The sequence below is a fragment of the Marmota marmota genome, unplaced genomic scaffold, assembly GCF_001458135.2.
Source record: "Marmota marmota marmota unplaced genomic scaffold, marMar, whole genome shotgun sequence".
NCBI lineage: Eukaryota > Metazoa > Chordata > Mammalia > Rodentia > Sciuridae > Marmota > Marmota marmota.
Window position 1 is genome coordinate 3990482 of NW_025999863.1, and position 24358 is coordinate 4014839.

At 51.0% G+C, this 24358-nt stretch overlaps 2 protein-coding genes across 7 annotated transcripts; one reads left to right on the plus strand and one right to left on the minus strand.

The window, feature by feature from the left end:
- Nucleotides 1-17: 17 nt before the first annotated feature.
- LOC125619557 (adenylate kinase isoenzyme 1-like) lies at nucleotides 18-13188 on the plus strand. 3 transcript variants are annotated; one of them, XM_048812659.1, is made up of 5 exons: nucleotides 18-90; nucleotides 1370-1569; nucleotides 2784-2897; nucleotides 11658-11852; nucleotides 12448-13188. In XM_048812659.1, the coding sequence occupies exons 2-5, from the start codon at nucleotides 1444-1446 to the stop codon at nucleotides 12514-12516; spliced, it is 504 nt and encodes a 167-aa protein (XP_048668616.1). In that variant the 5' UTR covers nucleotides 18-90; nucleotides 1370-1443; the 3' UTR covers nucleotides 12517-13188. The 3 variants fall into 3 exon arrangements, with proteins under 3 accessions (XP_048668616.1, XP_048668611.1, XP_048668613.1); XM_048812654.1 differs by lacking the exon at nucleotides 18-90 and having other exon boundaries at nucleotides 105-1569; XM_048812656.1 differs by lacking the exon at nucleotides 18-90 and having other exon boundaries at nucleotides 105-1569; nucleotides 11706-11852.
- A 578-nt stretch (nucleotides 13189-13766) lies between these two features.
- On the minus strand, nucleotides 13767-22755 carry LOC107157310 (KH-type splicing regulatory protein). 4 transcript variants are annotated; one of them, XM_015503667.2, is made up of 19 exons: nucleotides 22599-22755; nucleotides 21950-21988; nucleotides 21391-21430; nucleotides 20562-20611; nucleotides 20234-20305; nucleotides 19357-19414; nucleotides 18862-19036; nucleotides 18651-18749; nucleotides 18174-18272; nucleotides 17967-18069; nucleotides 17198-17298; nucleotides 16932-17076; nucleotides 16683-16843; nucleotides 16490-16599; nucleotides 15971-16059; nucleotides 15689-15889; nucleotides 15534-15611; nucleotides 15288-15448; nucleotides 13767-14253 (listed from the first exon to the last, which is right to left on the minus strand). In XM_015503667.2, exons 4-19 carry the CDS (start codon nucleotides 20602-20604, stop codon nucleotides 14245-14247), a joined length of 1704 nt encoding a protein of 567 aa, XP_015359153.1. In that variant the 5' UTR covers nucleotides 20605-20611; nucleotides 21391-21430; nucleotides 21950-21988; nucleotides 22599-22755; the 3' UTR covers nucleotides 13767-14244. The 4 variants fall into 4 exon arrangements, with proteins under 4 accessions (XP_015359153.1, XP_048668527.1, XP_015359152.1 ...); XM_048812570.1 differs by having other exon boundaries at nucleotides 15288-15472; XM_015503666.2 differs by having other exon boundaries at nucleotides 13767-15448.
- Nucleotides 22756-24358: the final 1603 nt, after the last annotated feature.

The window sequence follows — 24358 nt, forward strand, 5'->3', positions numbered from 1 at the left end:
GGCCAGGAGGCCGCGTCACCATAGCAACCAAGGCTCAGCAGCCAGGCTCTGCTTGGGACTGTTGAGGGCTCATTTCCTCCCCCTGCCCCGGTGTGTAAGGGGAATCTCCAGCATCCGGCAAAGTAATCGGGGGCAGGGAGGGCCTTGTGACGTAGAGCAGAGCCCAGAGGGGTCAGCGAGTGGGTGGGGATGGGGTGCGACAACCCCAAGGGATGCTGGCAGGATGGGTTTGTACAAGTCCAAGCTGCCCCAGATGGCCAGGCCGTTGAGGCCCCAGGAGAAGGGTAATATCGCGGGGGTAGCTGGGTTACTGGGGCGGGGGCGGGGGGGAAGGAGACTAGAGGGCAGAAGGGAGGTGCAGGTTCCCCGCCATCCCGTGTGTACACCCCTCCCAGTCACGGCAGTAACAAAGCTGCACATCTTCCCAGTCATTCACTCACTGAGCCATTTCGGAAATAGTGTGCCTTCTGAGTTCTGGGCCCTCAAGGTTAAACCAGTTCTTTGTCTCCTTGGAGATTACAATGTAGCAGAAGAGACAGACTCAGAAAAATGGAATCTACACCCAAGGAGGCAACAGGGGAAGCACTGTGAGGCTCTGATGGCAGAGGGAAAAGGGGTAATTTCAACTGGGCACTGAGGGATGCATAGGAGTTGGCTAAGCAAAGGGGTAGGGAAGCAAGACACAAAAATGAACCATAAACCACTGACTGGACATTCATTTATTCCCCATCCACTACTAGATGCCAGGAACCATGACAATTGGTGGGAACATAGGGATGGGTGAGACAAACGGCCCTTGCCCTCCTGGAGTACAGAGGCTGGCTAGGGACACAAAACCAAGTACATGACAGGGAAAGACATGACTGGGTTTCTAAGACAGAGAAGTCTCTTTAGACAGGCATCAGGGAAGACCTGATGATTACGCTATGACCAGAGGAAATTGAGATAGGCAGAGATTTTCCTGGTGGAGGGAACAGCAAGGAGAAATGAATTTGGCAAGTTCAGGAACAAATACAAGGACACTAGGCACATAGCATGGCACGAGTCTGAAGGCATAGGTGAATTCCTGCCCCTCTCTGAGCCTCAGTTTCCCCAACTGTAAAAATGGAACGCTTCCCCAAGATGCCGTGCACCCAGGGCCTTGCCTGTGTAGGCCCAGATCCTCACTCCTGCATGGCTGCACAGCACTCCTAGATGAACCACTGGGAACAGACATGTGACCCCAAGGCTCCCCTATGCCAAAAGAGGCTATGCCCCGAGATCTGTGTCATCCAAAGGCACACACTAGCTTGAGGACACAAGCCCATCGGTGCCAGCTGGTCCCTGCAGGCACTCACCATGTTGCTCCTCCTCCTCCTGGGCACCACAGACATCCTCAAGTCTTCCTTGATCATCTTTGTGGTGGGTGGCCCAGGCTGTGGCAAAGAGACACAGTGCAAGAACATGGCCACTAAGTATGGCTTCTGCCATGTGGGGCTGGGTCAGCTGCTGCGGCAGGAGGCCCAGAAAAGCACCCATCGGGGCCGACAGATCCGTGACATGATGCTGCAGGGACTTCTGGTACCCTCCGTGAGAGCTCATGGGAAGAGGAGGTGGGGGTGGACATCAGGGCAAACTCTGGGAAGGCTGTGGCTCCTGCCTGGGCCACTGGTTTGCTATGCTGAGCCTCCTATCTGGGAAATGGGGAGACTACATCAACAACTGTGTCAAGGCCTGGGGTACAGCTCAGTGGTAGAGAGTGCTGAGCATGTACAAGACCCTGGGCTCGCTCCCCAGCAGCACCCCCAAAAATGTCGTGGTGAGTAGGGAAGAGATCATTCCTATAAAGTGCTGGGAAGTGTGCCTGGTACCTAAGAATCATTTAATAAAATCAGCTGTGACAGCAGACTCCACATCTATAGTTTCCAACAACTGTGGATCAAAAATATTCAGGAAGAAGTTGCTGAAGATAAGTAGGCCTTTTTTTCGTGTCAGCGTTCTCTAAACAACACTGTCTTACCAGCTGTTCTCTCAGTCTTCACCTGGTGTGTCTAGACATGACCTCAGGTCTACAGTAGGCTGTGCTTGAGCTCTGTGCAAATGCTATACCATTTTGCACAAGGGGCTGGGGCATTCTTGGGTTTTGGTGTCTGTGGAGGCCCTGGAACCAATTCCCTTTGTGTACTAAAGGACCACAATGTTTATTCTCTTTGTAACCCCGTGTCACTGGCCTCTTCTGAAAGTGTGTCATAAACTGTAAAAGAAAGGTAATCCTGGCACCGACCTTATAGCATCATAGTAAAGATTAAATGGCAGCCTACCCCTGGCAGACACTCACCCAGCACATGGTTGACGTGCCCAGTTCTCAGACCCCGTTCCTCTGGGCTGGGGGTGTGGCTCAGTGGTACAGCACCTGCCTGGCGTGTGCGAGGCCCTGCATCAAGTCCTATTACAGCAAAAAGTAAAAAGGAAAGAATGAAAACTGTTTCCCCAGGGATCAGAGCTGACTTGGAATTCAGGGTATAAGACCCTCTTTCAAAAAAGCAAAAGCAAAACAAAGAAAACCCTAGCAATTTAGTTCTGGGGGTGTGGCTCGGTGGCAGAGCACTTGCCTAGCATATGCAAGGCCCTGGGTTCCATTTCCAGCACAGGGCTGGGGGCGTTGGTGGAGGAGGAAAGTAAGAAAAGAAAACCCAGGGCAGTGTGGAACATTGTGTTCCCCATCCTCACCTAAAGTCCCAACTAAGGAATGACCATTGTAGAGACTGGGGCCCAAGCACTGACTTCTCCCACTTTCTTCCCAGGGCCTCATCCTAGACATGATCAGCAAGAATATGTTGTCTCACCCAGAGAGCCGGGGCTTCCTCATTGATGGCTTTCCCCGGGAGCTGAAGCAGGCCAAGGAGTTTGAGCGCATCGTGAGTGTCCCCCCACGGTGTGTGTGTGTGTGTGTGTGTATGGGTAAGACTGTCCCTTCACACCTCAGGTGAGGCTGTACTGGATACAGATTGGAGGGGATGAACCTGGGTGAGGAACTGGTGAGCTCTTTGAGTGAAGAGAGGCAGTCACTGCAGTATCTTGCTGCCCTGCCCCTGGCACTTGGGGGGTAAACTGTCTGCCTCATGAGGTGTGGTGGGTTTAGCTCCCAGACAGTCCATAAAGAAGGAGTAGGGTCTGTACTCCTCCTGGTGGGCTTTGCATTTGGGGAGGGTTAAACTGGGTCCTTGGGACTGGGACTGCCTGGGCTTCCACCCTGCCTCCAGCACCTAAACTGTGTGACCCTGGACAAGCCCTGGATCCCTTGTGAAAAGTCAGAATAATAATGGTGTGAGCACGTGGAACGTTCCAGAAGATGAATTCATCCACACAGAGTGTTGAGAATAGCGCTGGGCTCTGCAGAAGCTCAGAAAGCGTTCACACTGCTGTTGCCATGGGGACGTGCAGGCCCCCGAGTTGCCAAGTCAGTCAATTTTCCAGAGAAGCTGGTGTGGAAGCTCCCCCATTTTTAAGTGTTGGGCCTGGATTCCCAAAAAAACAAAATGGGTAAGGCTGTGCAGTCCGGATGGCCCACGGTGGCCCACGGGGCTCGAGGCTTGGGTGTCGCAGCTTCTGTCCTGAGGCTCTGCACACTTGTGGGATACATGTAGCTGGCATTGTCACAGGACACCTGCTTTAGACTTGGTGCTGGGTGGGGGCTGAGGCAGACCAAGAAATTAATCAGCTGGGCCTTTGCCCTCCGTGAGCTCTTGGGTCCAGGAAAGAAAGGGAGCCATTAATAGCCTGTCACTTCATCACAGTGAGCCCAACATAACCACTGCCATGGAGGTGTGAACAAAGGGCACGGCCCCACCCACCCATGTGGACAGCTGACCCAGCCTCCGGTGACCTTTGATTCCATCAAAGTGCCAGGATTTCTTTGAAGGGGGTTTAAGTGGAATTTCACAAATCCCAGAAACTCCTAGAGACCGCCAGCCTGCCACGGGTTTCTCTTTCCAGCTTATTCATTTGTAAACACTATTGAAACGATCTCTCCATGCCACAGGCCACCTGATCTGGGTCCATACAGGTCCTTTGGTAAGATCCAAGTTGACATGTAAAACTAACCAGAAGAAATTCACTCCGACGTGCCCAGCATGGGTCACTCACTCTCCATGTCCTCTCTTAAGGGGGGCTACCACCTGCGCCCACCAAACTCAGCTCTCCCAGACGCCCTTCCCTGCCGTTCCTCATCTGCTGACCAGGACCACAGAGCTCACTGTTGTGCAGCACCCTGTGCGGCTGCGCTGTGTCTCTGCGTCTGCGCACGGGCATCTGAAGGTCAGGGGCCACACCTGTCCTGTGAAGTCGGGATGCCCAGCCCCAGGGCAGCGTGCTTCCTGGTACTACTTGGGTCGGAGGTTGAACTAACAGTTGAACACATGACAGTTCAGCCACCCCTTGGCATCCACATTGGTTCCAGGACTCGTTGAGGAGGCCAAAAATGGAAAGATGCTCAAGACCCTTATTAAAGGGCGGAGTGTGTGCAGAGCCTGAGCGCACTCTTCTGTAGGCGCTTACATTTGTTTCATTTTGGGGGGTGCCAGGGATGGAACCCGTGGCTCCATGCCTTCTAGGCAAGTGCTCTAGCCTGAGATACACCCCTAGTCCCCTTCTGTGGACTGTAAACATCTGCAGGGAACTTACCAACACCTAGTACCGTGTCTGGGCACTGTCAGTGGTTGTCGCATTGTGTCGTTTGGTTGAACGGCAGAAACAGATACAGAGGGCTGAGCGTGACACTGTTTTTAGGTACCCCTATGGCCAGTGACGTTAATTTTCCAAGGATCCAAGTAATGATACCACTTCCTTAAAAAACAAAAGTGCCAAAGGAAGGAGGCGGCCTGTGTGTCGGACAGCGGCGCTGGCAGCGAGCAGGTTCGGAAGCACCACCCACACCACCCGTGGAAGCCTGGGAGAGACTTGAGATACCCCGGTCACAGTCGCTGTCCTCACCAGAGAGTGAGAATCTGTCACCTCTGTGTTCCCACTGCTCCCTGAGTGGGAAGCCAGCAAAGAAGCCTTTCGAGTGTCTGTGATGACAATGTGAAACTCACAGAAGTGGGACGTAGAGAGGAGCCCTCATGCCAGGTGGAGCCCCTGTCACAGAGTGGCCGCTGGTTCTCTGTGTGTCCAGCCCTCTTGCCAGGGGGCATGTGTCTTCCCGCTCCCGTGTCACACAACCCCTCTGAAACCATCAACATTAATGCCTCCGTACTGCCCGATGTCACACTTCTCTTAAATGCCTCTTAAAGTGGCTTGGTCAGCCTGGGGAGCCTTGCAGCTGTGTCTCCTCAGGGCCTCTCCCAGCCCACCAGGGTCTGTCCCCCACACTGTGTCCTTCGTCTTCCCTGTACCTGAAGGTCAGCCACAGCTTTATTGAATCCAAGTTGAGTATCTTTTTTCCATCCACGAATATCTTACTTAGCATATATTTCTCCAAGCGGGAGACTTGTAAAATCAGAGTGCTCCTGCCATCACAGCTCATTCTCCACTCTTCAGGCTGATGGTCGATGTTCAGATTTCTGAGAGTGTTGAACAGTCTGTTTCTGTTGGCGTCTTGCTGTGATGGGGTCGTGTGACACAGGCTGCTGCAGTTGGCTGTGCGGGTCCTGCGTAGCTTTTCTTCTCAGGTTCTCTTTTATCTTGGTGTTTTTTTTTTTCGTTGCAATTTGGTGAAGAAACCAGGTGTTCAGTTCACTGTAGTGTCACATGGTATGCATCTTGCTGGTGCAAAGCACGTGTTGATTGTAATGTTTGTTGGTGCTGGTGAACCCATGGCCTCACGGTGCTAGGCATGCGCTTGACCACGGAGCCGTCCCTGCAAGCTGGGTTTTGTGAACACGTGCCTCTCTGTATGTTTCTTATGAATTGGGACTCAGAGTCACTTTGTCCCATCTATTAGGATATTGTCTGAGATGGTTGTTGTTTTCTTAAATGTGTCAGGCCCTCAGTGTTCTCTGGGGCCCTGTGGTGGTCCTGAGAAAGGGGGAAGAACAGCGTTGTGGGTGGGTTGGCATGCATGTGACCCTGGGGTCCATCCCAGCAGCCAGACCAAAGCCAATCCAGAACAACAGCAATGGAAAAACGAACAGACCCAAACCCAGGCTCATGTGGGCTGGCACAGGTCCTTTTCTGCTGTGTTCTGGCGGTGGTGGGGCATTCTGTCTGTCTCCGCGCAGTCCGGCTCTGCAGCGCTTGCCGGCCAGGCCGTGGAGGAGCCTGTGATCAGCACAGCATTGCTCTGCAACGTGTCAGGAGGCTCCTGGATGCCTGACGGCCCCTTCTTAGGAAGGAGTCTGTTGGGAGCTGAATTTTGTCTCTCAGCAGGGAGTGGGGGCCACCTGTCATCCAGTGGCTTGGTGAGGCTGAGCAGGGGGACTGCAGGTTCAAGGCCAGCGTGGGTAATTTAGTGAGACCCAGTCTCAAAATAAAAATATAATAAGGGCTGGGGGTGTAGCTCAGTAGTAGAGACCCTCTGGGTTCAATTCGTAGCACCGAAAAAGAGAAAGACCTGGGGCTGGGGTGGGGCTCAGTGATAGAGCGCTCATCTACCAAGTATGAGGTCCTAGTTCCATCCCAAGCATGTCCGTGTGCGCACACACACAAACAATAAATGAAATAAATAAAAGTAAAAATTCTAAGCCCTAAGACCTCGGAATGTGTCTTCTGTATTTGGAAATAGGGTCTTTGACAGGCTCATTAGTGAGGGCCTAATCCATTACCAGGACAGTCCCTATGAGAAGGACACAGAAGGACGACCATGTGGGAACACAGGGAGAAGACGACCTCTAGAAGTCACAGAGAGGACCCGGGAGAAAGCAGCCCTGCAGACACTGTGGACTTCCAGCCTCCAGAGCTGCGGGAGCCTCAGGTTCTCTTGTCTGTGCCATTAGATCCCCCTTGCTACTTTGTCAAGACAGCGCTGCAAACCCAGGAGGGGTCACGTAGTTACTGTTGCAAAACGCCCATCTGGTCTCATCTGTTGCTAAGCTGAATTATTTATTTAATTAAATGTTGCTAAATGCTAAGTTTTCCCTTCTGGCCAGTTTCCCCATATTTCCGTATGGGAATTCTTCCCTAATGAAGAACGTTTCCTTCCTCAACTACTTTTTGGTTATCCTGAAACCATGCTCCTAGGAGAAAGCCGGGATAGATGCCTGACACTAGGCCTGCCACGGCAGACAGGACTAGGGTCCAAGCCCTGCCCCCATGCGGCATAGGACCCCTTGTCCTGTGGCCCTCCGCCCTGCTTTCTCGCTCACGGTGAACTCCGGGCTCTTCATGCACAGTTGGCCCTCCTATCTGTGGGTCCCTCATCCATGGATTCAAGCAGCTGCAGATGGAAGGCATTCATTTTAAACATCGCCTCTTGCTGGGTGTGATGGCACTCGAGACTGAGGTAGAGGACCACGCTCCAGGCAGCCTGGGCAACTCAGTGAGGCTTTGTCTCAACGTGAAAAATAGAAAGGGCTGGGGGGGTGTGGCTGTGCCTGGGCCCCAGGGTTCAGTCCCCGGAACTGGGGAAATGTGGCTTCTGTGCTGAAAACATGCAGACTGTCTTGTCGGGGTTCCCTAAACACCAGCCTAGCGTCTCTGACAGTGTTGACATCGTGGTATGTGTCCTAAGTCAGCTGGAGACGATTAAAACCTATGGGAGGACGTGTAAGCTCTGCGCAATACTGTGCCATTTTATGTAAGGGATTTGAGCTTCTTCGATTTTGGTATCTGCTGGGTTCCTGGAATCAATCCCCCATAGATACCAAGGGACAACTGTCCCTATTAAATGTGTCTGTCAGCTGCAGTTATCTTTCTTTTCTATCTTTATTTATTTATTTATAATTTATTTGTGCAGTTATCTTTCTGATGCTAGGTTGATCACATGTTTGGCCTAGAGGAGCCCCTTCCCACTGACACTGGCGACCTCTTCCTGTTGAACGTTGCTTTGCTTTCTGGCACAGGACTCTGAAACACACAGGACTCTTTGGCGCAGGACTCCCTGACACTCTTCCTGCCCAATCCCCAGTAGTCCACTCCTCAGGAGGCCCTTTTTAAGTGGTGCACAGTTTGAGTGCAGAGAGCACCTGTTGCTGCTGGTTGTTTCCAGCCAACAGCAGACAGAGCAAAGAAACTTGTACTTTCTTTTTGTTTTATGGAGCTGGGAATGAACCCATGGTCTTCTTGAACTCAGGGTCTTCTGGTGCTAACCAAGTCCTCTGCCACTGAGCTGTTCCTCAGGTCAGAACATGTGCTTTTGAAAAGAAAAATATAAGTCCACACTGATCTTGACAGTTCACATGTAACATTTACAGTGCTTTTATTTCTCTCTTCCCTTTCACTAAAAATTCTGGTTGCTAATACTATCAGTGTACTCATTTGCATTATTTCATGAGATACAAAATAGCTTCAAAACAACATGTCATTATTAACTACTAAAGTTGGCGCAGTGGTGCACACCTGTCATCCCAGCAACTTGGGAGGCTGAGGCAGGAGGATTGCAAGCCTCAGCAACTTAGTGAGACCTGTCTCAAAATAAAAAGTAAAGCTAAGTCTGGGGATACATAGGTCAGTGGTAAAGTGCCCCTGGATTCAGTCCCCGGTACCACCAATTTTTTTTTCCCTAAGAATAAAACTACTGAAGCTTTCTTTACTTTTCCTTATAATATATCCCCCTATGTATGTACAATAAAAATACCAGATCACTTGAAAAAATGATTTTCTCTGTGTGTAATTGTGTGATGAAATTGAGACACAATTGGGCTCATTTGTTTCAGTTTGGCTTTTTATAGTTAGGGACTGCTTTTTTAGTTTTAGATTTTTATCATTTACTTATTGATGGCACTGGGGATCAAAATTAAGGCCTTGTGCATGCTAAATATTTATTTTATTTTACTTATTTGTTTTCTGTGTGCATGCTAGTATGAGCTCTACTACTGAGCTGTTCCTAAAATCTAATTTTTGAACTGAGAAATCATTTCATGCTTCCAAAACAGAGCCACATAAAGACACTCCTGAGAGACCTGCCCTCCTCCTCCCATAGGCCACCCTTTTCAGCAGCTCTTGGGTTCCTGTGGCACTTGGAAATAAAGTAGGGGTGTGTGTGTCCCACCACATCGTTCTGTGTATACTTCCCTTTCCCCCGATTCCCCACTTCCAGTGTTTCCTCATCTCCAAGATGGCATGTCAGTGTCAGGAGATCTTCTTATGAACTTGTAGTGGTCCATTGTGTGGCTGGGCCATCATGTGTCCAGTTAGTCTCCTGTGGCCTTCCATTGTTTCCATCTTTTGCCTCCAAAACCATGCCACCATATTTTGAATGTCACTTTCTAATTTCACTACTATCTTTGAAACGGACTCTTGCTGGAAACTGTCAAGCGGCTCTTCATTTTACATTGGTATCAGCAATTTGTCAGAGTGCCTGTGTCCTCACAGCCACACCAACAAAAGATGCTGCCAGAATCTTGGATTTTTGTCAACCTGCTTAACTGAGAAATGATATTTCAGTGCAGATTTATCGGGTGTTTCTCTAAGTTTAAGTATCTTTCCAAAGTTTAAAGGCCACTTCTTTGAATTCCCTCTGTACATTTTATTTTTCTTCAAATAATTGTTGCCATTTTTCTTGTTGATTTTTTTTTGTGTGTGTGTATGTGTGTGCCAGGGATTGACTCAAAAGTGTTTAACTATTGAGGCACATCCCCAGCACTTTTAGAGATTTTTTTGGAGGGGGGACAGGTCCTAAGTTGCTGAGGCTGACTTTGAATTTGTGATACTCCTGCCTCAGCCTCTGGAGCCACTGAGATTATAGGCATGTGCCACTGCATCAGCTTCCTGTTGACTCTCAGGAGGTCTTTGTGTATCAGTGGTGCTAGTTCTTTGTGATATGGCTTGCAGATGTTTTTTCTCAATTTGTCAGTTATCTTTTAACGTGTGTGTAATTTATTTTTTTGTGAAGCGAGTTGTATTTCCTCGCTCCTTCTCTCCCTCCTCATCTCGCCTTGTCCCGCTCCTTCTCACTTGTTGCCAGGCTGGTCACCCAGCCCAGCTCTTGGATTCAGGTTATCCCCTGCTTCAGCCTCCCAAGTGCCAAGCCTACTCTGGCTAATGCACGTTGTTTTCAAATGTTCATCACATTTATCAATCTTTACCATTATTGTTCCTGGATTTTGACTGTAATTTACTTCACTCTCAGGTTATAAGGTGATTTTTCCATGTTGTTTTTTTCTAGTTCTCATATGGTTTTATTTCTCACATTTACCATTTATTTGTTGAGGCGATTTCCGACAGTGAGGGAAGGAGCTGATTTCAGCTTCTTCTGAGTTGCTAACCAGTTATCCCAACATCATTTATTTAAAAGTCCATCTCTTTTCCACTGACTTAGGATATCATCCTAGCCATATGCCAAGTTGCTATATTCACTTGGATCTATTTCTGTTCTTTGTTTTGTTCCAGGGGTCCATTTATCTGGTTGTGTGCTGCTGTTAGAGAGGCTTTATGACGTTTTAATGTCTAGGAGGGTTCGAGGGTTCAATACCCCTCCACTACTTCCACCACCTATTATTTCTTTTCTCTTCCAAGCATCTCCTGGCCATTTCTGCTGGTTTCTTCCTGTACATGAATGTGAAAATCAACTTGTTCTTATCACATTTAAATTATCAACTAATTTAGGAAGACTTGGCTCCTTTATAACATAGGGGCAACTCTTTGTATCTGCCAGTTCCACATCCATGGGTCCTGCCACTGTGGAGTCAACCAACCACTGATCACAAATATTAAAAAATAAATAAATAAATTGTATCTGGGCCGGGTGCAGTGGCACACACCTATAATCCCAGTGGGTCAGCATTTACATTGCATTAGATATTACAAGTCATTTGGAAATGATTTTAAACTCTGCCGGGGTGGCCAGGCACTTGGCACCTGCTTATAATCGAATAACTCAAAAGGTTGAGGCAGGAGGATGCAAGTTCAAGGCCAGCCTCAGCAACTTTGCAAGACCTGGTTTCAAAAAATAAAAAGGGTGGGGCAAGGCGTAGCTCAATGGGAGAGTGCCCTTGAGTTCAATCCCAGTATAACACACACACAAAGTCGACAGGAGAATGTATGTAGATTCTAGGCAAATAATGATGCCATTTTATGAGAGAGACTTGGGTATCCAAGATTCTGATACCTGTGGGGAGTCTTGGAATCAGTCCCCTGGTGATATTGAAGGACAACTGCAAGTGTTCATAGACAGTCAGGAAATGATATATGTGCTGATATGGAGTCATCTTTACTGAGTGAAGTCATGGGTAAATCATGTTTTTACCACTTGCATAAAAAAGGAGGAAAAGAATACCAGAGCCATAGTTGTTTGTACTATACACTCTAAGGTCATTCTAGCAGGAGGGCCAAGAGTAGATGTCCTCACTGCCTCCAGGGAGGGTGGATCTGGGTAGGTAGGATGGCAAGACCCAGTCTCTCATGTGCCTTGTGTGGCTCAGGAGCTCTGTGAACGTAATTGACTCAGCTCTCCGAAAAATAAGTACCCAGAACTTGAATTAAGTAAGAGACTAGGGAGGCCTGATATTTACCACACTCCTGGTCTCTGGGAGAACTGGTGCCCAAGGCCCCTTCCTCATCCAGTCCCCTTGGTTGGTGCCTAGGTGGGTCGGGCTCCCGACATTGTCATCGCGTTTGTCTGTTCCATGCAGACCATGGTCCAGCGGGTGCTGCACCGGGGCCAGGTGGAGCGCAGGGCAGAAGACTGTGAAGTGGTCATGTTCCGTCACCTGGCAACCTATTACACCTTGTGTGAGCCTGTCTTGACCTTCTACCAACAGAAGAAACTGCTGCGAAATGTAGGTAACTCCCCACTGGTCAGTCACACATCTTAGGAGTGAGTCCAGTTTGACCAGTTCAGTGTGGCACTGGGGCTGGCCTTGGTTACCCAACATCCACCCTGGATCTTTCCTCCATTGAGCACAGGCTGTGTGGGACACATAAATGTGTAATAGGCTCCAAAATATTGTGAAAAACCCCAGTGCCATTCCCTTGCATGCCCGGGGTCCCAGTTTACATGACCCACCTGGCTCCTGTACTTTTCACTGTAAGGAAGATGCAAGGACTCTGACCATGTATGTCCTTGTCCCTGTCAGAAGCCTGAGAAATGTCACCTTCCCCCACCAGCCAAGGCTCAAGTTCAGCACCTCAAGGTCCACCTTTAGCTGGAATGGGATGGACAGAGGGCCATTCTTTCATCACTTGTCCTCCTGGACTGGGCCAAGGGACAGAATTTCCCACCCCGTCTCATTCCTCTCTTGCTTTGTTGCTCGGCCTTAGGGTAGCTAGCACGTGGGCCTGCAAATCTGCTGGTGTCCCATGCTGATCTGAGGGTGGGGGGCAGTGTCCCTGCTGTAGGGCTTACATCTGACCCTTGGGCTCCCCCTTTTCTAGATATCGGCAGAAGAAGCTCCAGAGAACATTTTTGCCAAGTGTTGCTCTGTCATTGAAAGTCTGTGGTGAGCCAGGAGGGGCTGGGGGCTTGGGCTTGCCCCCATCCCAGAGCCTGTACAGGACTCAAGAGGGGTGTGGCGCCTGAGACATCTACCAGGGACCCAGGTAGCCATGCCCTGAGCAAATCCTCCCCGCCAGGCCCTTTCAGTGGGGGTAGGTAGGTACCCATCATATCTGGTCAAGGGTGAGCTCCTGCTTGGTGTGGTCAGCCTGGCCAGTGGACCCAGGCCATTACATTTTGATTATGAAACCTGATTTGTGTATGTTAGTATTCAACCATAACCTCAGACCTGCCAGCTGTCCGCCTTGGGCCAGATAGGTTGAGTGGTTCCTGGTGCCCTCTGCCATCCAGGTGCCTCAGTGAGCAGTGGCACAAGCCAGAACTCCACCCCAGGCTCTGTCAGAACAGATCAAAGCCAGGCCCAGGACAAGCTGGGCCACTCCTGTGAGACACAGGCACAGCCCAAGACCTTGTAGTGATGGTTGCATCCATGGGAACACTCGTCCCTGGAGGGTGCTTTGGTCCCCAAGTTCCCAGAGGGAAAAACAGGGACAGAAGACTGCCCTGCTAGGACTCAGCCACTGTCCCCTTTCCATAGGTGAAGGGCAGTCTTTGGGGACCATACCCCATTCCCTTGGGTTAAACCTTGTTTCTCCTCAAACATAACTGCAGCCGACATGCAGTTTTTTCTTTTTAACAAAAAACAGTTTATTTAACAAAAAGAAAAAAAGGGAAGGGGATAAGAAAGCACAGTGCACCTGCAAAAAACTATTTTATATTTTGGTTTTCTTAAAAAAACACACAACACAAAGCTTGTAATTTCCAATCACCATTACCATTTTTTTTTTTAAACATCTATAAAGAACAAACATCTGCTTCAAAATCCTACAGGGAGGAGAGAGGAGAGGGAGACAGACAGACAGCACCCGGCAGACACAGGGAGGTTTTGTTATCATTTATTTGTGAAGTTAAAAACGAGCGATAAAAAGTAAAAACTGCCATACAATTTTTTTTGTTTTGTTCTCATTTTGTTTTCAGTTTCAATCTCCTCTTAAACAGATGAAAAGACAAAAGACCAGACCAGTCCTGGGGGGGGGGGGGGCCGTGCGGCTGAGCTAAGGGAGGAAGAGGAGCGAGAGGAGGAGAGAGAGGCGGGGTGGGAGGGGTCCTGCAATACAACACCTGGTCCAAGGAATGTTCCAACTCTAACTAAAAAAAAAAAAAAAAGGAAAAAAAAGAAGAAAAAAGCAAGAATGACTTTTTTTTTTCCTTTTTAAAAGTTTATTTTAAAAACAAGAAGAGGGCCACGGGCAGTAGGGAGAAAATGATCACTTTACCCTCAGGCGGTTTCAGGAAGGCTGGGGGGTATAGAGATTTATATATATATATTTATATATCATTTTATAGGTTTTGTTCTGCTCTTTGTTTTTAATTTTTAAAATTTCTTTTTGGCAGAGATTTAATTCTCGCTATCTTCTAAGGCTGGCTCAACGTGAAGTATCCCAATTTTGAAAGGAAGAGTATGAGACACACAGAAGGAGCGAGAGAGCGAGAGCCTGGCAGCCTGTGCCGCCACCTCGGCCACTCACCGCGAGGGCTCCCCGGCACCCCCACGGCGGCCATCGCTCTAGCGCCAAACAAATGAAATATAAAACAAACAAAAAGCCCCAAACAGAACAAAATGGAGAAAAAAAATAAAGATTTTTCACAGATGAAGAAGTTCACATTCATTCGATTCATTGAGCCTGCGGAGAGGGAAGAGATAGGAATTGGTCACTACGGGGAGGGGAAGCAGGGACTGGGGGTGTCGAGGAGGCTGGAAAGGCTGGAACACCCACGCGGGGCGGGAGGGGCCGTGAAGCCGCTCCCAAACCTGCAGCTGGCTCAGGTGGAAGGGAGGGAGGACGGAGGTGAGTGAGTCTAGCCTCACAGGACTCGCTGGAGTCAAGACTGCTCCTTGATGGAGGAGAGAGGAGGACACGCAGCAAGAGAGAAGCAGAGGCAGAGAGGCGCAGGGCAGGGAGGAGCATGTCCTGTCTGAAGGAAGGAAGGAAGAGGGGGCGGGCTCCCGGCGCATCACAACATTAACAATCAGAGATCACGGTGTCCCCACAACACCCCTGTGAGGTAGGTTGGAAGGTGGCAACGATCGTCATGCCCACTTCACAGACAAGACCGGGACACAGAGGCGAGCGCGAGAGCGGAGGAGGCTGAACAGTACCCCTAACCCTCTCGGCGGGCTCCTGGCTCCCCTCATCCCCGCCAGAACCAGGGCTGCCTGCAACAGTCACTTGGACACAGGATAAAGATCTTGGCTTAAAAAAATAAAATAAAAAGAACAAAAACCAAAAAAAGTGATGCAGAGGGGGGAAAAAATAGACACTTTCTTCCCAAATGGCCAGATTTTGAGTGAGTGGGTTAGCAGCCGGGATGGCGACCAACGCGGGTGCTGCTTGCTTGTCCCCCACCCCCAGGACTACCCACCAGTTCACAAGTTCCACCTTTGTGTGATTCGCGCTCCCCCAGCATCGAGACAGCATTACACAGGAACAAGCAGCTGGCGGAGGGAGGCCTCTTCGTTAACCTCTGGACCCAGCGTGCGCTTCCCGGCGGGCGCGTGGGCACTCCCGGAGACCTCTGCCACACGGCCCCGCTGCAGGCATCAAGGGCACACCCCGCAGGGGAAGGGGTTTCCGGCGCTACCCACTAAGGCAGGATGGACGGTGGCCGGGGGTTGGAAGGAGAAAGGAGGAGGAGGAGGGTGGCAATTCCCACTTGCCTGCTGCTGTCCCTGCTGGGTGGGAGGCGGCTGGGGGCCACCAGGACCTGGAGTCTGTCCGTAGTAAGCGGCCTGCTGTCTGTAATACTCCGCCCAGGCGGCACTATAGTCTGGCTGGGATCCTGGGGGTGCTCCGGGACCCCCTCCGGTGGCCACTTGCGCTGGAGGTGGAGGAGGGTAAGTGGCTGTGGGAGAGCTAGGCACTTGTCCCCTACAGCCCCACCCAGCCCTCCAGTGCCAGCTCACCTTGCTTCTTGTAGTACTCCTCCCAGGCCTTCGTGTAGTCTTGCTGCGGGGGTGCTCCGGGCTGCTGGGGCTGCTGGCCTGTGGGGGCCAAGTGAGGTCAGAGGATGCCCTTCCTGGGTGGGCCTGGAACCACCCCAGCTGCACTACAGACTCACCTATCTTTTTGTAATACTCTTCCCAGGCCTTAGTGTAGTCTGATTGGCCAGTGGGTGGGGGCTGCGGAGGCTCCCCCTGAGTGGGCGGTGCTGCAGGAGCCGGGGCGGGGCCAGGAACAGGGCCTGGGGGCTGCTGGTAGTAGTGTGAGTAATAGGCGGCCCAGGCGGCGTTGGGGTCTGCAGCTGCTGCAGCAGCCTTATCTGCAGGCAAAAGGGGAGTCCAGGATGAGGAAGGGGCATGGCAGCCTGGCCCCAGCCTCCCCTGTGCAGTATACCACTTACTTGGGTCATGAGGAGCAGGCGGCTGCCATTGGGGATAGGTATTGCCCCAGCCTTGGGGCGGGTACTGGTGAGGAGGGGGGCCACCAGCACTGAAAGAGAAGAGGGAATACAATAAGCTGAGGTGCGGTGGCCACAGCCATCAGCATTGGGCAGGGATGCATGCAGGCAGTCAGCAGGTCAGAGGCCCTGACCACCACACTTAACAGGGCATGTGGGCAGAGCAGTCAACTAGCAACACAAAGGGCAAAGGACACTAACAATCATGCTGGCTCAAGGACACGAGAACAGAAGTCCTCAAGACTCAACACACACAGAACATCTGAGCACATGCATGAGGAAGACGCCAAGGCAAGCAGTCATACCGCTTCTATGTGGCATCTATAAAACAGGCATCAGGCCTGACAATGAGCATCTGAGATGTGGCAGCAAGCTTCTTAGTGGGAATGGAAATGGGGCCTGTCCTCTTCAGGCCAGCAACCCCATGCCCCCAAATTCCAAGAGGCTGAGAGGAATACTCACTGTGGGGGAGCCCCTGGTGGCCCCTGATTGAAGGGCCCAGGGTTGAAGGGCCCCATGGGGCCAGCAGGGCCTGGTCCCCCAGGGCCTGGTCCAACTGGGCAGAGCGGACCCTGAAAGGAAGAGGCAGGTGAGGTGATCGGTGGGTGGGGAGAATGGTATAGACCCACACTCACAGATCCCTCCAGGAGCCCACCTCAATCTTTTCCTCAATGAGCTGCTTGGCATGGTCAATCTGCTGGGGTGAGCCCCGGATGATGAACAGTTTGAAGTTGGGGTCTCCATTGGGTGGCAGCTGCCGAGAGATCTCCACAAAGGCGCCCGTTTGTTGGTTTATGGCTTTCACATTCTCGCCGCCTGTGGAGAGCCAAAGCCAGTCAAATTGAGCGGGCAGGGCATGGGGCAGGGCACAGGGCAGGGGTGGAGGGTGTACAGGGCTACTTACCTCTGCCAATGACCAGCCCACATTTGTGGGTGGGAATGGAGAAGGTCATCTCCCCACCAGGAGGGCCCCAGCTGCCTTGGCCTCGTCCTCGGCCCCGGCCCCCGGGGGGCATGCCAGGGCCCCCAGGAGGGCCCGGGGGACCACTCTGCCAGACAGGGAGGAGGAAGATGAACCAGGAAGTCTGCCTGGTTCTAAACTCTCCTGGGGTGGCCAGGCCAGCCTGCTCCTGGCCTCCCCAGCCCACTCAGTACTCCCAAGCCACCTACCCTGAGGCTCTGGAGGAGATCATTGATAATCCGGGCAGCATGCTCACATCTGTCTGGGGGACCCATGATGTGAGCGATCTTTTCAGGTCCGGTCCCGTCATCTGAGGCCAGCACCAAGAGAGCAGAGAGACTGATTTAAAAGAAAAGCAAAACTCCAAACCCCTGCAACATTGCCTCTTCAGGGTAAATACTATGCCAAGCTAAACATCTGTGAAGTCTCTCAAAAGGGACCCCCAAATCCTACTTCCTCTGGGACTAGGAAAGAGGAAGAACTACTCTCAGGGTAGAAGCTAGGGTATCAGCTGAGTTGTTTTATAGTATAATCTCTTAAAACAAACAACAACAAAAACCCAAAAAACAATGGAGGGGGGGGGTCCCTCTGCCTATATTGAGGTGTCAAGAGCTTAGATAAGGGTAGTCATCTGACCTAGCGCCTGGGTACCCCCAGGCTGCCCTAGTGGATTTGACGGGTACAGGAAAACATATTTCCCATGGAAAGACCACACCCTGGCCAACTCTCATATGGCTGTTTCTAGAAAAGGGAAGAGGATAAGGCATGTCCTGATGGCTGGACCAGGAGCAAGAAGGCCCTCTCAAGGGCTAAAGCCTAACCACAGTGCCATGCTGCCTCAGGGTCTGCCTCCCAGGGAGGGCAACTGGCAGGCTTGGAGTGGGTGCAGGGACATGACTGGTTGTCACAGGCCCCTGACTAATCCTAAGAGGAGGTGCCCGCCAACCCACCCACACCAATGGCAGACTCAGCCCTGACCTTGCTTGAACTGTATCCGCACACCAGCATCATTCTGAATCTTCTTGATCATTTCTCCACTCCGGCCAATGACCACCCCAACAGAATGCCTGGGCACAGGCACCTGGAAGAGCGGAAAGTACAGGGTCAGCCCAAGTCCATCTCTTGCAGCTGTCACCCTCTGCCTATCTCCTGGTCCTCTATCTCCTGGGGTAGTCTTGTACTCACATCAATTCCCCCACCAATCCGGGATCCATACTCATTTCGATCCCCAAAGCCTCCTTGGTCACGTTCTCGGAGGATGTCCATCACCATCTCACAAGCTTGCTGCAAACATAAGGGGCACAGACAGCATGGGCAAACCCTATCACCCACAACACCTGTCCCCCAGGCTCCCAGTCATAGTGAAGCCCCACAAGCCTCTGTGGAATCCAGCACAACACCCCGCAGAGCTCTATCTGCCACCCTAGTGGGCAGGCACCACCTGCAGCTTCATCTTCCAGATAAGGAAATGGAAGGTCAAGTTGAGGCCACTTGTTGAAGTAGCTCAGCACAAGAACAGGTCAAGGCTGACCTCAAAGCTGGTATTCTTGAAAACCTCTCCACGTTGCACTCATCTACACAAATCCCAAAGAATGCAGAACTGCCACCAGCCTGCCCGCCCTTATGCTCTCCAGAGCCCAGCACATCCCACGGAATCCTCACCTGCACTTTATAAGGATCTCCAATGATACGGAGGGGCTTGTCCACATTCGTATTCTGGGAACCGTCCTGAATCAAGATCATCTTCACTCCAGCACGTTCCTTGACAACCAATGGTAACTGTTAGTGTGACTTTCTGGAGCTGGAGAAGGTGGGGAAGCCCCGTGCACAGGAGGGAACTGTGCTGCTGCCTGTTCTTGGTGCTGCCCCTCACCTGTAGCTGCTTAATTGTCTCCCCGCCTTTGCCGATGACCAGGCCAGCCTTGCCTGCAGGGATCATGATCTCCTGCACAGTGCCATTCTGGCCCCCATTGGCATTGTCGTGGAACTGTCCTGGGGGACCCCCACGACCCCGAGACACAATGTCATCCAGCATCATCTTCGCTTTCCTGGGGAGGTGAAGAATAAGGTGCTGTCTCTTACCAATAAGGGAACTGGCCAGATGCCCCATCCAGCTTAAAGGGGATGGTGGGGGGAGTGACCCCAGTGAATTTATCAGATATATAACAAGAGAAAGGAATGGGCACTGGGAACATTCAGGCTTGTAGTTTTCCCAGATGTCTGGATTCTGGGAATCAACCTATCAATATATCAATACAGCTCCCTAGAGGGCAGGAGAAGACGACACACCCTCAACTTCTAAAGGGAAGGAGAGGGAGGGGCTTCTGCCTAGTCCCCTCACCACACCAAGAGCCAGTCAGAGACTTACTGGACAGACTCAGGGGCTCCTGTCAGGGACACGCTGCGCTCAGGTAGGCCACCACTGTCTGGAGAGAAGGGAAAATGGGGTCAGTACCCTTCTGGGCCTGAGGGCACAGAAAGACCTGCACAGAGATGAGTACATCCCAGAACCACCTGCGGCCACTTCTGTCACCACTCCCCAGCCTGACAAATCAATCTACCTCCCCACAAATGCCTGGAAGGTTACTCCATTCAAGACCAAGGTCAGGAAGCTAACGTCCAATAAAGCAAACAGTTTTAAAGGAAAAGATGAGGTGGAGGGAGAGGCAGATTCCAGAAGGCCCAAAACCTATTCCCTACCCCTACTACCACTGAGGATCCCACCAGTCTCAGCAGTCAATGCATTTCACAAGAGAATCCTCAGAAAGCCCCAGCCAGGCAGGCATTCTGCAGCTCAAGAATCTAAGGTTCAGAGGCAAACGACTTGTCTGAGGTCAAATGCAGAAGTCAGAATTGGAACTTAAACCCAGGCCTGACATCAAATGATTATTCTTCTAATATTCCACACTGCCTCACATACTCCTCCCTTGTAGCTACTTAGGAAAAAACCTAAAACAATGGTTCAGCACCTACTGCCCAAAGAAAGGCGCCTGTGCTTGATCCTACACTTCAATCCGCTCTCGGCCACTTATACAGGAAAGAAAAAAGTCATAGCTAAACTTGGTGGTGTTACACTGGTTGCAGTACTGCACTGGGTCCAGTACGTATGTTATGGACCATACAGGAAGCACTAATAAACGTCAGCCCAGCTCACTGCTCGGGTCCAGAAGGATTGAGAGATTGAGAAAGAACAGAGGCCAAGCCAGCCCCAGCCTCCATTCCAACAGGAAGCTGGTTCTCCATACCTGGAGAGATCTGTACTTTGCAGCCTGAATCTTGCTGGATTTTGTTAATTTGTTCGCCTCCTCTGCCAATGACTAGGTGGAAAAAAAAAAGAGAAGAAAAGCAGGAATTGGCTAAGGGAGCCCAGAACTCAGCATATTTGGGTGGGGGTTCCTGATCACTGGGCCCCTCTGCCAACAAGTGGGTGGGCAGCCAATCCTAGAGCTTCCAAACCCATCCTCCCTGCCCATGGGAGGAAGGAAGGAGAAGTAAGAGCAGAAAAGGGACATCTCTCTGACCAGGAGTTCTGGGCTCAGAACACCACCCCTCACCACAGTGACCCACACTCACTTAGGCCCACCATGCCATCTGGGACCCTGTACTCTTCTGTCATTGAAGTCCTGAAAAGAGAAAAGTGAAGGTCAGCCTTGAGCAGGAGAAAGATGGAAGACTTGAGAGTCTTCTGGAGGAAAGGCCCTGGGAACCTGAAGCCATGATCCTGCCTCTGGGAACGTCAGCACTTCTTGTTACAGACCCTACTTCCTACAAGCAGGGGTCCAAGATGCCATAGATCTAAGCAGACAACAGACAGGGCTCCCTCTCCCCACAGCAGGTCACATGACCTCTGCAGGTCTCAGTATCCCCTCCCTGCCTCAGGGAGAGCACATACTTAGTTGCTTCTACAACAAGTCAACTTACTTTTATGTCTATCGCCTCCAATAATAAAGTTGGTTGTATATCCCGTTTTCACTTCATTTTCCTAACAAGTAGTTTTTATTGTATTTCACAAAACTGAGGCCCTTCCCCAATGACCTATGTCAGAATCACCTAATTGATCTGAGGTAGCAAAAATGTAGCAAAGACCCTCAGGCTTGGCTGAGGCTCAATGGAACAAGTGCCTGCAAGACTGAAGTCTATGCTTCTGAGCGTCTGCAGCCCAGGGGAGGAAGCAAGGGGGCAGAGCCTGCCCTTCATCACTAGATACCACTACAATCGCCCTCTCCACTGGGAGCACAAGGAGTGGACAGTTCCCTGCCTTCCCTCTACTGGGCACCTGCTGGTCCACCAGCAACAGAAAAGAACACCCTGAAGAGTACAGGCCCAGACAGAAACCTCCCAAGTCAGTACACACAGCCAGGGACAACTGAGAAACCAACCTGTTCTCCATGTCACAACCTACCTTGGGGGAGGATGGATAGGTCCAAGTTGAGAACTGATTGCTGCAGAGAGAAATCCCAAAGAAAAGACTGGCTTAGCTCGTCTTCAGGCCCCACATACACCCAGGTACCCCTGCTCACATGAGGGACCACTGGTGCTTATCACAGTGGTTCTACGTCTACTCCTGCACCTGATGGGCTCTGTAGTCCTTCCCCCCCAAAACACACACAGTTGCCTTTTTTTCCTTTTCTTTTTTAAGACTTCCTGGTTGATAAACTTATTTTCCGTGGTGCTAGGAGTTGAATCTAGGGCCTCGCGCAGGCCAGGCAAGTGCTTTACCACTGAGCTACATTCCCAGCCTCCAAAAACAGGGATGGCCTCTACAGGGAATGAACCCACATGCAGATTTTTTGGCCTTAATTTCAGGGGATTATGGGATCCCTAGAACTCACAGGTCACCCATATGTAAATATCATAAGCCCTCCACAAAAGTTGCCACCTGCTCAGGGCTTATATTTCCTGACTTCCCCGACCTCAAGACCCTGAAGCTGCCCTGTGCCTACATCACCCCATGGACTTACAGTCTCCCTGGGAAGCCAGCTTCTTGCTCTCCGGCTGATCTGTGGAAGAGAGGATATCAGATGCAGCACCCACCCACCTATGGCTGCCTCAGACCTGATGCTGATACCACATGTCCTGGGCAAACGACCCCCCAGCCCTAGCATGAGGGCTGAGACAGGAAGAAGAGGCAAACCCTAAGGTGGGATAGGGTGTAAGGGACACTTTTCAGTCCCACCACAAGCACCCAGAGTAAAAGAGCCCTTATAACTAGCGAACAACAGCAGCAGCACCCAAATCCTTCTTGGAGTGGGGGGGCAGGGTTTGGGATAAAAGAGTTAATCAGGAGTCGAACACTGGCTGCTTCTGTGGTAATGCCTAGGATGCCTCAACTTGACTTCAGGCCCCTCACTTCCCCAGCTCCCACAAGGGGAGGATTGATCTTGAGAACCTACAACTTCACTCTAGCCACAATCAATGTGCCCTCCTCTCAGCCACCTGATATCTCAGGATGGCAAACCGAACAAAAAGAATTAACAAAGCTGAGATGGCTGAGATTTTAAAAGACCAAACAGCAGTGGTGTCCCCCGCCACGGAAACCCACTCAAACAGAAGCACTCCTCTCTGCCCTCAGCCCTTCCTCCCAAACGAAAAGCAGCCAGTGGGAGTTACCTCCATCTTCCAACTGTCTCTTTTGGCCCCCAAAACCAAAATCAGGAGTGCTGTTATTCACGGTTGTAGCAGCATCACCTCCAATTTTGGCTGCAATCTAGAAATAAAGTAAGAAGCACAGAAGAATTACTACCTGAAACAACCCTCTGTGGCACCAATACTTCTCAGAACATTTCAGGTCTTGCTATCTGGTGGGGAGCAGCCCTCCTGAGTTTGGGAAGGGCCTGAGACTACAGATGTACTAGATGAAACTTTCACCAAAGATCTCAAAACTCTCACAGGTATCTAGGAATTTCAAAATCTCCCCTTTCCTCCGCTCAGTAGGATTTGTACCTATTGGCAGCCAGGTTGCAATTGATGTTGGGTCCACTCTAAGGAGCTCTCAAGACACTTCCTCATGCAGGTGGCCCTGGTGCACAGCTAGAAAGTTGTGACTTTAGCCAAATTCCTGAACACCAAGGATGAAGTACAACTTTCCTTTATCTCCCTCACCCTCAAAATCCTTGCAAAAAAATCTACTGAACAAATCTGATGGAAGCATTTTACTTCAAGGCACCTGAAATTCTCATGTGACCAAAACAAAAGACCCTTCTGGAACACAGGTTACATTTTAGATACATGAACAGCAACTTCAAGTAAACCCTAATCCAACAAACTAATTTATGATCACAGTCTTGTTTATGGTTTAAAAACCCAAACTCTTGAATTCAACTTTTTTTTTTTGGTAGTGGGGATTGAACCCAAGGTCTTATGCATGCAAGACAAGCACTCTACCAACTGAGCTATGTCCCCAGCCTTGAGTTCAACTCTTTAAAAAAAAAAAAAAAAAAAAAAAAGCTTACCTTGCACCAAAGCTCTTGGGATGCCTATATGGGGCTGTATGTTTATCACTCTGACAGCACCAACTCTCCCAGTTAAAGCTGCCTCAGATACATTTATGGAGGAACAACCAGATCAACTATACTAAGAATTTTAAGAACCTACCCCACTCCCAAAGTGAGGAAGCCTGAAACCACTCCTGGAGAGATGGCAGGAGTCCACCTAACGGGTCCACCCATCTTGGGAGGAGCCAGTCCTCAGCCCCAGGCATTGGGACAACCCCTGAGAACTCTCAATGGGTCTGACCAGGGAGAAAGCCTGCTTCCTGAAAGGGCAGAGAAGACCTCTCATTCTAAGGAGCCCCCACGCCTCCAGGCGCTGTGTGGGGGGAGGTCAAGTCACACAAGTGAAACCTTCATGTTGTCATCGCACTTCAAAACACAGCAATGGGACCCTCCCCACTTTCCCAGAGACAGACCAGGCTTTCAAACTATCCACAACATCAATGGGCTCCTATGTCCGTCTTCCCCATTTCACCCAAATGCTCAGCCACTACAGTCACAAAGGTGTCCACTCTCAGGAGGGAGGACTCCCCCTAACCAAGTCCCTTCTTCCCTGGGAGAGGACAGAAACCGGACTGGATATAGAGCGAACACGGCCCCTTGCTCCGATGTGGAGTGGGGGCCTGAGCAAGACCCTTCTACCCCGGAAGGTGGACCTTGGCCTCCAGGAAAGTGGAACATGCTTTCGTGTGTCCTAAGGGGGAGTCCCAAAGTGAGTTCCAGGGCTCTGGGGCCCCTGAACACCCAGGGGCCGCTCATGGTACCCCCAGTATGCCCCTACCCCCTGCTGGGGGGGTCACCCGCGAGGAACCCACTGGAGACACAGAGGAAGGGCCAGGCCCCCAGCCTGCCACCCACGTGACCCCGCCGCGGCCCCGG

Bases quoted from the DNA above. Each gene is read 5' to 3' on its own strand.
- LOC125619557 (XM_048812654.1), top strand. From the start codon at position 1,339: ATGTTGCTCCTCCTCCTCCTGGGCACCACAGACATCCTCAAGTCTTCC. The intron at 1,570-2,783 runs GTGAGAGCTCAT...CTTTCTTCCCAG, and splicing joins AGGGACTTCTGGTACCCTCC to GGCCTCATCCTAGACATGAT. The intron at 2,898-11,657 runs GTGAGTGTCCCC...GTTGGTGCCTAG, and splicing joins CCAAGGAGTTTGAGCGCATC to GTGGGTCGGGCTCCCGACAT.
- LOC107157310 (XM_048812569.1), bottom strand. From the start codon at position 20,604: ATGACAGAAGAGTACAGGGTCCCAGATGGCATGGTGGGCCTAA. The intron at 15,890-15,970 runs GTAAGTGGTATA...TTTTGCCTGCAG, and splicing joins GCCTGCTCCTCATGACCCAA to ATAAGGCTGCTGCAGCAGCT. The intron at 15,612-15,688 runs GTGAGTCTGTAG...TGGCCCCCACAG, and splicing joins AGAGTATTACAAAAAGATAG to GCCAGCAGCCCCAGCAGCCC.